Genomic DNA, 10,250 nt, shown 5'->3' with positions numbered 1-10,250 from the left:
TTTCAGTCTAACAATTTATTGTGTGTCAATCATCTGGAATCACTACTGAAATTAAATTACAATCAAATGTTCACATCAAAATAAGCCAACAGCTGCTGGTTGGTTTGTGCTCCAGAAAATACAAAAAAAGACAGAAAAAAAACCCAAAAATGTAGAAACAAAACAATTCCTGCAGCAGGAGCGGGGAATAAATTATATGTATTCCGAATAAAATATTAAAAGAGGTCATTCTGATGAAAAATATAAGCAAAGATCAGGCTCTGATCTGGTGATCTATATGACAGTTTGTTTATTAAAATCTACCAAAGGTTGCAGCCGAGAAAAGCAGCGCTGACAGAACCTCCATCACAAAACTCACTGCTTTTCTCCAAATAAGTGCAGTCTGACTTCAAATGTCTCTGTTTGTAGAAGAAAGGCAGGAAAAATCCACAAAGTCCCTTAAATAATTACAATAATGCCAAACACAGAAGCCGGTAATTATCACCACCCGCACGAGTACTGTTGGCATTATTATTGGGGGGGAAAAAGATCTTTGAGATCACGTTCATGAAAAATAAAAATGAAACAAAATCCTCCGTGTAAGAAAGTGAAAAATTTGCTTCAGTCTCTGTCTTTGTTTCTTCATCCGGGAGGACGAGGAGGGTGGCGATAAAGAGTGAGGGAACGAAAAAAACAAACAAAAAAGCAACATGGATTTGTCCTCTGGTGTGTTTCAATGCGCCAAAATTACCTGGTGGAATGAACCTGTGGTTGTCACCCTCTGGTCTCCCACGTCACTCGCATCTTTTAAGTAATCTACTAAAAAATGGCCCTGAAAGAAAAAAGCAGAAGGAACCTTTTAGGTTAAAGACATTTGCGGGCCGGAAGTGCGTGTGTCTGCGGGAGGAAAAATGGGAGCAAAAGTTTGGTCTCGGTGGTGAAAAACAGATCAACACAATTTTTTTGCAGTCTCATTCCTCACACTCACAGTGGAAAACGTCTGCGTTGTTTAATTATCTCTATCAAAAAATTGTGCTGTTTTCTACGTTTCACTGAACATTCTTTTGCAGTCCATGGAGGGGGGCGGTGTTTCTGCACTCACATTGCCGACCTGAGAGTACACATCCTCCGGCGTCTGCGCCACTCCAGGCGGCGTCATCCGCTTCTCTTTCTGCCTCCTATTGCAAAACCAGACTCGCACCACCTCCTTCTCCAGCTGCAGATTGTCCGCCAGCGAGCTGATCTCCTGTGCCGACGGTTTGGGACACTTCAGGAAGTGACTTTCCAGGGCCCCCTTCACGCTCACCTCGATGGACGTGCGCTTCTTTCGCTTCCGGCCCTGCGCCGCGATTTTGTCGATGCTGGTGGGGCTGCCGGTGGACGAGTCGGCCTCCTCCAGCCACTTGTTCAGCAGCGGCTTCAGCTTGCACATGTTCTTAAAGCTGAGCTGCAGAGCCTCGAACCTGCAGATGGTGGTCTGGGAGAACACGTTCCCGTACAGGGTGCCCAGAGCCAGGCCCACGTCCGCCTGCGTGAAGCCCAGTTTGATCCGCCGCTGCTTGAACTGCTTGGCGAACTGTTCCAGGTCATCCGACGTCGGGGTGTCGTCGTCCGAATGCGGGTCGTGGCTCGCGACGCCTCCGTGGTGCTGGTGATGGGGGTGCTGGTGATGCTGGTGGTGGTGATGGTGGCTGCCGTGGTCCAGATCTGGGGTGCCCCCCCTCACCAAGCTGGGGTGCACCAGGCTCTGGCTGCCGGGACTCAGCATCCCGTTCACAGTGAAGCCGCCTGGCTGGGAGTATAGAAGCGACTGCTGCTGCTGCTGTCCCCCCGATATGGAGTTAATGTGAGCGGCAGTCGTGCTCCCCCAAGCCGCGGCGTGACTTTGGTGGGCGGTTATGTGGGGCGGCCTGTGGTGCAGCGCGGTGCCCGTGTGCAGGTCGTCTCTGGCGGAGTTTTTCACGTCTTGCTGCTGCGGGCTGCCCGTCATCCCGACGGGACTGGAGGACCAGGGCGAGCCGGCCTCCGCGGCGGCGACCGCGGCTGCCGCTGCGGCGGCTGCGGCGTGCGGCAGAGACGTCACCCACTGGTGCGCGTGGCTCAGCATGTGCCCCCCGTTGCTCGCCGCCATCGCACCTTGCATAAAGTCACTTTGCACCATCTTGACCGAAGGGTCGCCTCTATAGCCCCCGGACCCCGAGGTCACCGCAGCGCTTCCCGGCTGCATGCCGCCACCTGCGGAGTCAGAGTGCACGATGGAGCCGGACGATAAGATGCTATTGCTGGGCAGATAAGGATTGGAAGCCGCGGTGGCCATTCCGACAACCCTTATGAATATGCTCGTGGAAAGCCCCCCTCCCTTTACAGTCACTTCTGTGGAAAACTGTCTCTCATGAATTATTCAAACTTTACAAGCACACCAAGGTTTTCGGAAAACACCATCGAGGAAAAAAAAAAAACTTAAAAATGAGACGAAAATCCTCAGAATTCACCACATTCTACAAAAGTAAAGATCCAGCAGCTTTGGAGCAAGTCCAGTCCGCAAAACCTTCAAATTCACTTTAGTCCCAAAGTTGTGCTGGTGGCTGAAAACAAACCGCGCCAGGAAATAGTCCCGCGCAACGTCCTCACGCGCGGATGTCGTCGCCTCTTTTGTAATTTGTGCTCTTTATAGCGCGTGCAGACGCTCTTTGTTCTGTTTTGATGTGTATAAACGTGCCAAACCGCGAACTCCCGTTCAAGTACAATCCACGGGAAGAGTGCGCGGCGCGCGGAGACACACTCGCCTCTCATTCGCTTGTTCTCTCTCACCCTCTCTCTCTCTCTCTCCGCCGTGGACGCCTGGCCACGCCCACCCCGCGAGACACCTCACCCCCTCCTCACAAGGCGACGCGCGGTATCTTACCCCCGCGAGTTCACGCCGATTGGCTACCCGTAGTGTGATTGACAGGTCTGCTCCGCGAGCGCACGAGCCCTCCTTCCGGTTGTTTCCAATTGGATGATTATTAATTAGAGTCCAAACAAAAACTGAGCGCGCGAGAGCTTTCGTAAACAGAGGTTGGGCGCGTGCATACACGGAGAAATATTAATTTAAGTGTTGTCAAATGTATCGATCAATCCTGATCGCATATGTTGTTCATACATTTGTTATTTGTTGTTTATATTTTTTTACTTTCAGAAAAATAGATTTGATAATTTTGTAGCTGACGTCGAACTTCCCTGTGAATACATTTTAAATTTGGGGATTAAATGTTGACAAAACAAGAACGAAACATTTGAATCGATGGTGTCATATAAATTTATTGATTTTAATGTTGTCAGTGTTTACAAACTGTAACCAAATTAAGTTAAATTACATACATTTGACCTGTTATATCTGACTTTAGATGTCGATACTCAATTTATTTTAAATTTTAAACTTAATAATCATATAATATAGCAGAAGCAACGTAGTCCACGTTTATTCTTTCACTAGTCAATCAATTAATGTTCTACCTAATATAAAGGCTTCCAACAATACATGATCCTTGTAACTAAAAATTACACTAGTTGATTTATAAAAAAATAATTGATACCAGATATAACTGTGAACTGATTAAATCTGAAAACGCGCGTGCATCATGGCCATTTATGAGTTTTGCTCACACAGCACCGCTCCAGTTTTAGGCCCAACTGCTGTCACGCGCGGTTCCGAGCAGCAAGTGAAAAACGCAGAACCCTCTTTGATCCTAGTTGGTTTATTTTGGACCAGCTGTACAAATCCAGACCCATCGCCAAATCCAAAAACCAGAACGAGGCGAGTTAAATTCACCAGGCTGAGAATATTCTTTGATTCCCGTTTTATTTGATATTTGAACTTTTCTTTGGGGGAGTTCAGGAGGGAGGAAGGAAAGCAGGAAGGAAGGAGGAGAGGGAAAAAAATCATCCCCAACTCTAACAGAGACCAACAGTTAGTGCTGATTTTCATTTGCATAAATTTTCATATATTTTAGTGAAAATAATAGCGGAGAGGAGCAGAGCTGCGGCTCAGTCAGGACAGAAAAGCTGCAGCAGCAGCAGCAGCGAGGAGCAGCGAGGAGCAGGGGAGGAGAAGGAGAAGAAGAAGAGAAGAGACACAACCTGTGAGGACGACGGTTCCTGGGACACCAGGTGAGTCAACCGCATTTTCTCACCGCAAACAGCACAGCCCCGCAACGCTGACTCGCTTAACGAATGATTATTTACCGTTTTCAACCAGTCAGCAACAGGCGGACACACGCGCCCACAGAACATGCATGAAAGCTGAGGAGAAAGAGGGAGAGAGATAGAAAGAGAGAGAGAGAGAGAGGCAAAATGTGCTGGTTTATTTATTTTATTGGTGAGACGTTTACGGAACGACCACAAACGCAGCTCATAGACTCTGATCTGAAACTGAACCGACCACAGCTGTCCCTTAGAAGGTCTGTTTCGCCTCTTCGTCGCTCACACATTTCTGAGCTGGCGGCACCGTCTCCATGGTGACCCCGTGAAAAGGCGTGAACAGGGGCCACATTCAGGGTGTTTGTGCGCAGGCAGCTACAGCTACGTTTACGGCAACAAGAGGACGCGCGAGCGCAGGTTGAAGACAGTGGTGATGCGATTAGATGTCCAGCTCGCAAGCTTCCTGCTGCAGCTCTCACTGTTACCTGCACAGGTGTGCACAGATGCACGTTAATGACTATTAAGTCCGCCAGCAGGGGTCGCGCGCTCCCAGCATGCGAAAAGAAACCCTGAAAAAAATCAGACGCCACATTTTTTCCATTGGTTATTGCATATTTATTTTATAAGCAGTCTGGATTCATGTGTTTATTTACAGTTTCAAAACGTGGACAAACGCTTTAAACAAACGCCTATCTATCTATCTATCTATCTATCTATCTATCTATCTATCTATCTATCTATCTATCTATCTATCTATCTATCTATCTATCTATCTATCTATCTATCTATCTATCTATCTATCTATCTATCTATCTATCTATCTATCTATCTATCTTTTCTTAAATTAAAATAATCAATAATCGCACACATAATAAAAATAGGATTAAAATAACCAAATAAAACGTTTTTTTACGTCTTGAACAGCTTTAGCGTCGTTTAATGCGGTTTGATCACGTGACGGCTGCTCTCTAATTTAGTCCACGCAGAACCTCCACGCGCGGCCTTCAGCTTCACACGTGGTGCGATTATTAAACTGATAATTCGTCCTTGGATAATTGGAGTCTCTCGACATGCTGTCGCATTCGTGCCCATTTACATTAGAAACCGTTGCGACGTCTTTCACGCACCATGTTAAATAGATGTAGTTGTACATTTACGGAGGTTTCCGGATATTCAAATTTATCTAATGGAATTCATTTGATTTTGAGCTCAACTTCAACAATTTTTCAAAATCAAAATACTTGAGCGATATGACGCGCGCACGCACATACATGCAAGTGTAGAAGTTTTTGTTGGTTGTTTGTAGAAGACTGGCGCTCCCCAAGGACCCGGGGGGGGGGGGGGGGGGTGGAGGAGGAGGTGGCACCTCCAGGATTACATTAATCAAAAAGTATTTATTTCCCTCGGGGAGCCTCGCGCAAATCACTCCAAATCCCAGTAAAATTGGATAACAGGAATCGAGGGTAACCCTCTCTCACGGTGCTTTCTCTGCTTATTTCACCAAGTAAACGGATCGGGCTCTATTTATCTTCGTGCGTGTGTGTGTGTGTGTGTGTGTGTGTGTGTGTGTGTGTGTGTGTGGTGAGGGGTTAGTCCAGGTGGACCAACCGCGCGGGCATCCCAGCATGTCCGGGGTCTGGTCCGACCTCTGCAACACCGGAACCCGACGCAAACCCCTCAAATTAGTCAAAACGGCACGAGTTCTGGTCAGCCACGCGCCCCTAATACGGCAATAAATAACCAGAGTGACTCTCACCTGGTCCAGGCCCCCCGCTGAGGTGCTGCGTGTCTGATGCGCGCGTGTGTGTGTGTGTGTGTGTGGGGGGGGGGGGGGGGGGGGGGCTGTAGGGAGTTACTGATGAGGACGTGAAAGCAAAGTTTGATGTATGCTCTCTGTTTAACATCTATCAAGTTTCATTTAAAACACTAGGTAAAGTCTTTTTGCAGCTACATTCTATACATGAAAATATTAAAAAAGTTATATAAAAAAAACACAGTTGGAGTTGGAAAAGACTTCAGAATCTGAAAATACAATCATGTTAAAAGTTCAATATTTTCACCAAGAGTTAATTGAAATTTTAAAAAGTGCAAGATGTTGATTTCCATAATCTATATTTTTACCAGGTGATGTGTGTGTTGGTGTGTGTGTGTGTGTGTGGTGTGTGTGTGTGTGTGTGTGTGTGTGTGAGTGAAAGTCTTGGGTTCTCTGAACATTACGAACATTGGACACTGAAGATGAGTCATTTTATTGAAAACTGTTTTATTTTTTGTCTTCCCTGCAAATAATACACACACACACACACTCACACTCACACACACACACACACATACACACACACACACACACACACACACACGCAAGCGAATAATAACATAAAATAGACTTTAGGCAGCCCTAGGCAGCAATTTTGGATTACAAACATCAGATGGTCAGTCAAAATTCCAAAATTTGAATGAACTTGAACAACGATTTTAAAGTAAAGTCTCTAAAAATTTTGTGCACACAGATCTTTGGTTGTGGATGTGTTGAGGGGCAGCTGCTTCAGAAGACTTTCACACAACTTTTTGGCAAGTTTTTGTTCGAGCTTTTTCCTGGAGGCCTCACATGTGCCCCATGATGATGGTCTGTGAGACACCAATGCTGCTTCAAATAACAGGATCAGGCGATCAAAGGGTAGAACCAAAAATCTTGTTTTAGTTCATGCGATGCACCGACATCTATTTTAGTTTCATGACAGCAAAAAATGCCAAAAAAATCCGGGAACCCTGCAGAAACTTCCAGGCCGTGTCAGCAGATCCAGGAACAGTGATTATAAACCTTCACACATTGATTTGGTTCATTTTCACAACGCACTTCTAGAAGTGGACCAAATGAAGTGGACCAAATGAAGTGGACCAAATGAAGTGGACCAAATGAAGTGGACCAATGGAATATTTGGACCAGAGTTTTGCTGTTTGGTCACACATGCCGAGTGGAAGAGGACTATCTGAGGACTGTCTGCTTAATGAACTGGGAGGCAAACACACACACACACCATGAATGTCCCCTATCCTCCTCCTGGTGTGTATGTGTGTGTGTGTGTGTGTGTGTGTGTGTGTGTGATGTGATTTTCCTGCACACTGCTGCTGGAGTATTCATGCTTCAGGCTGTTTTCCTTGAGAGAGCAAGTACGTATAAAAATATGCAAATGCTATTGTTGAAGCGTGTGTGTGTGTGTGCGTGTGAGTGAGTGTGGTGGTGGTGGTGGTGGTGGTGGTGGTGGGGGGGGGTACCATAGCTACTGTCATCCGTGCATTTGGGGGGGTTCATGTCTGAGCGCTGGCAGCAGGGCAGGATATTAAAAATATATTGAAAGGCCACACACACATGCACGCACGCACACACACAAACAGTAGACAGTGAGCTCTAGTACCGTCACTAACCAACAGCATCTGTTCTTTACAGTAATTCCATTAAACCATCGTTGTCACAGCGGTTCTGTTCTCACATCACAGATCACTCTGATCACTGTCATTATCCTTAAACAGGAAATATCAGCGTGTAAATGAATGTGTTATCTTTAAGTACCAGCACAGAAATGAGCGAATGATGAACATACGGCTGAACAGATATTTTTGGTTTTGAGGCATTAAACACTGAGCATTTGGTCTGAACTAGCGAGGCTACAATGAGCATCTGGGAGGCTTTGTTCTTATCAACTGGACATGGTACAACTGTGTTGAAAACCAGTATAGATCAGAAAGAAAAGTCCAATTTGTAAAACTCGGGAACCTTTTCCCACATTCTGCTCAAGTGTTTTTTTCCATGGTGGGAATTTCACCACAGGCTACAAAAGGCCTCAAAGTCTCCAGGTGTCATCCTGCGTCCAGAGCGTTAATACTTTCCCCTGGACAGACTGGGACCAGTGGAATGGAGCGATAACCCTGATAAAACTGTTGCTCCCCTAAACTTTTTTTTTTTTTACATTTCCTGCCATCGCATCTGTCCAGACGTCACATTTGAGACAGGTTCCTGTCATGACTGTAAATAACCATCGTCCGAACGCCGCGTTCTTACAGACAACAGACAAAAGTGGGTTCGTGACAGCGTCGCTCCCAGACTAAGAACGTGTCCTGGTGCTGGCAGGAAGCCTGTCTGTAAGCCGCCGCGCTCTCACCAACACTCCTTCAAGTGATTATGAAGATGGTTCAGATCAAAGGATTTGAGGAGTCGGAAAGAAATGTGAGTCTGGGTAATCACACTCGGCGCACGGATCCACAGCGGTCCCCCCAGCTGCTCCACAAATGTGATGTGACACTTACGGATAAACAGATTATCAGGGAATGGGGGGGAGGAGGGGCTAAGGAAGGGAATGAAAGAGGGAATCACCAGAAATGAGATGTTCATTAAGCTATCAGAAGAAGTCTGCGGTGCGGATGCAGGTCTGAAGATCATTCGATGACCAGGAGATGATGAGGGTGTGTTTCCAGAGTAGACTTCAGGCATTTTCCGTCCTTTTTCTCTTCTTCACTGGTTATTATAGATTAATCCATAATCCTCAGCACCTAAAGTCATTTTTGTCAGTGCAGCTCAGGGATAGAGCTGCTGGAATTTCTTCTTCCTCCTCTTTAAATACATCGCTGCTCGTGCTCATTTCCCTCAGCTCCATGTCACATTGTCATGTCTGAAAATACTTAGCTGCTCTCACAGATTCAGTTTCAGAGGTATAGCTGAGGTGGGATTTATCATTTATGTAGCTGAAAACGTTCCTCATCCTTGATTTAACCTCACGTCATCTGAAAGGCTGATGCTCCGCCCTGGTAACGGGAGGATTGTGGCAGAAGGAGCGGGCGGATGATGTGCAGCAGCACACTTTTGTGCAGCTTTTTCATTGATTTTTCTCAGCAAAGGCTCCTTCTGACCTGTGATCAGGAACATGAATAACTGGACTCTTTCACGTGATGTGGCAGATTCAGCTGTTGTTCAAACAGACTCTGGCAGGACAAACGTCCCTTTCAGTGGACAGACGGACTTTCAGGAGCACTCAGTGACAGACACCGAGGACTGAGGCACCACTGTGGCCTCTCCACACGGCCTCAAAGGCCTTTCACCAGCTTCACTTCCTGTCCCTCTTTCCTCCCGTGGAACCACCTCCAGCACCATCGTTTCTGCTTCATTTAAGAGGGAAAAAAAGCCAAAAGCTGACAGCGGCAGAGAGACGGGAAGACAGAAGGCCTACAAAGACGATAAAAATATCTCACCCCAAACCCAAAAAGATGGAAGATTACCAAATGAGGAGTTTGGAGCCTGTCACACTGTTCGCTTCAGCATCGATATTAAGCATAAAATATCTCACACATATCTCATCAGTTCAGCATTGTGTTTGTCAATAAACTGTGCATGTTGCTGCCCTGATGTGATTGGTTAAGAGTGAGACAATTATGGACTGTTGGGTCATGATTGCCGCGGTCAGTGTGTGTATTTATGTGTGTGTGTCTGTGTGTTAAAAATGCATTTATTTATTTCACCTTTTTTCTTTGCTGTTCTTGCAGAGTGAAAGGGGCGGAGCTACAGTGAAACAGGAAGTCTACCAATCAGGACGCAGCGACGTTTGGAGTTGGAGGCATGTTAAGGGATGTTGTAATACATTATAGGTCTGCATTATTCTGTAATAAGACTGAAATAACCTGAATCATTGACACACAAATAAACAAATCCAAAACCAATGTCTCTGTTGGACTTGAAGAAAAGTGTTGTCCATGTTTTTGTTTGTGTGTGTGTTAAGCTGATGATGTCATACTCATTTAACATGACCAGGACGGGTCAGGGGAAGGTGATCGCCATCCCAGTGGCTGTAGATGTAGCATCACTGATTATTCTGACCTATGACCATGATTTTAAGCACGGACAGCAACACGACAGCTAGCTAACCTGTTAGCGTCAGTAGCTCAGCAGCACAGAAGACGGCGTTCTGTGTGCTGCCGCTCTTAATTCACACAGAAAAACGTGACGTCATCATGTCACTGGCAAAGACAGGAGCAAAAACACTGATATCGTGTAGGATGTCTTCAGAGCAGATGAAAAACACCTTCAAAACCAAACATCCAACAGT

The 10,250-nt window shown here is 46.1% G+C and overlaps 1 protein-coding gene and 1 long non-coding RNA gene across 4 annotated transcripts; one reads left to right on the top strand and one right to left on the bottom strand.

Annotated features, from left to right (window-relative positions):
• pou3f3b (POU class 3 homeobox 3b) lies at positions 1-2,765 on the bottom strand. The gene is made up of 2 exons (XM_057027791.1): positions 1,082-2,765; positions 1-811 (listed from the first exon to the last, which is right to left on the bottom strand). Exons 1-2 carry the CDS (start codon positions 2,294-2,296, stop codon positions 713-715), a joined length of 1,314 nt encoding a protein of 437 aa, XP_056883771.1. The 5' UTR covers positions 2,297-2,765; the 3' UTR covers positions 1-712.
• Positions 2,766-3,611: 846 nt separating this feature from the next.
• Positions 3,612-9,888, top strand: LOC130522911 (uncharacterized). 3 transcript variants are annotated; one of them, XR_008949732.1, is made up of 3 exons: positions 3,612-4,128; positions 6,666-7,326; positions 9,691-9,888. It is a non-coding gene; the product is annotated as an uncharacterized LOC130522911 (long non-coding RNA). The 3 variants fall into 3 exon arrangements; XR_008949734.1 differs by having other exon boundaries at positions 3,617-4,128; positions 6,666-7,219; XR_008949733.1 differs by having other exon boundaries at positions 3,650-4,128; positions 6,666-6,832; positions 9,691-9,864.
• Positions 9,889-10,250: the final 362 nt, after the last annotated feature.

Source organism: Takifugu flavidus, chromosome 3 (assembly GCF_003711565.1).
Source record: "Takifugu flavidus isolate HTHZ2018 chromosome 3, ASM371156v2, whole genome shotgun sequence".
Taxonomy (NCBI): Eukaryota; Metazoa; Chordata; class Actinopteri; order Tetraodontiformes; family Tetraodontidae; genus Takifugu; species Takifugu flavidus.
This window is presented reverse-complemented; position numbering and strand designations above follow the sequence as displayed.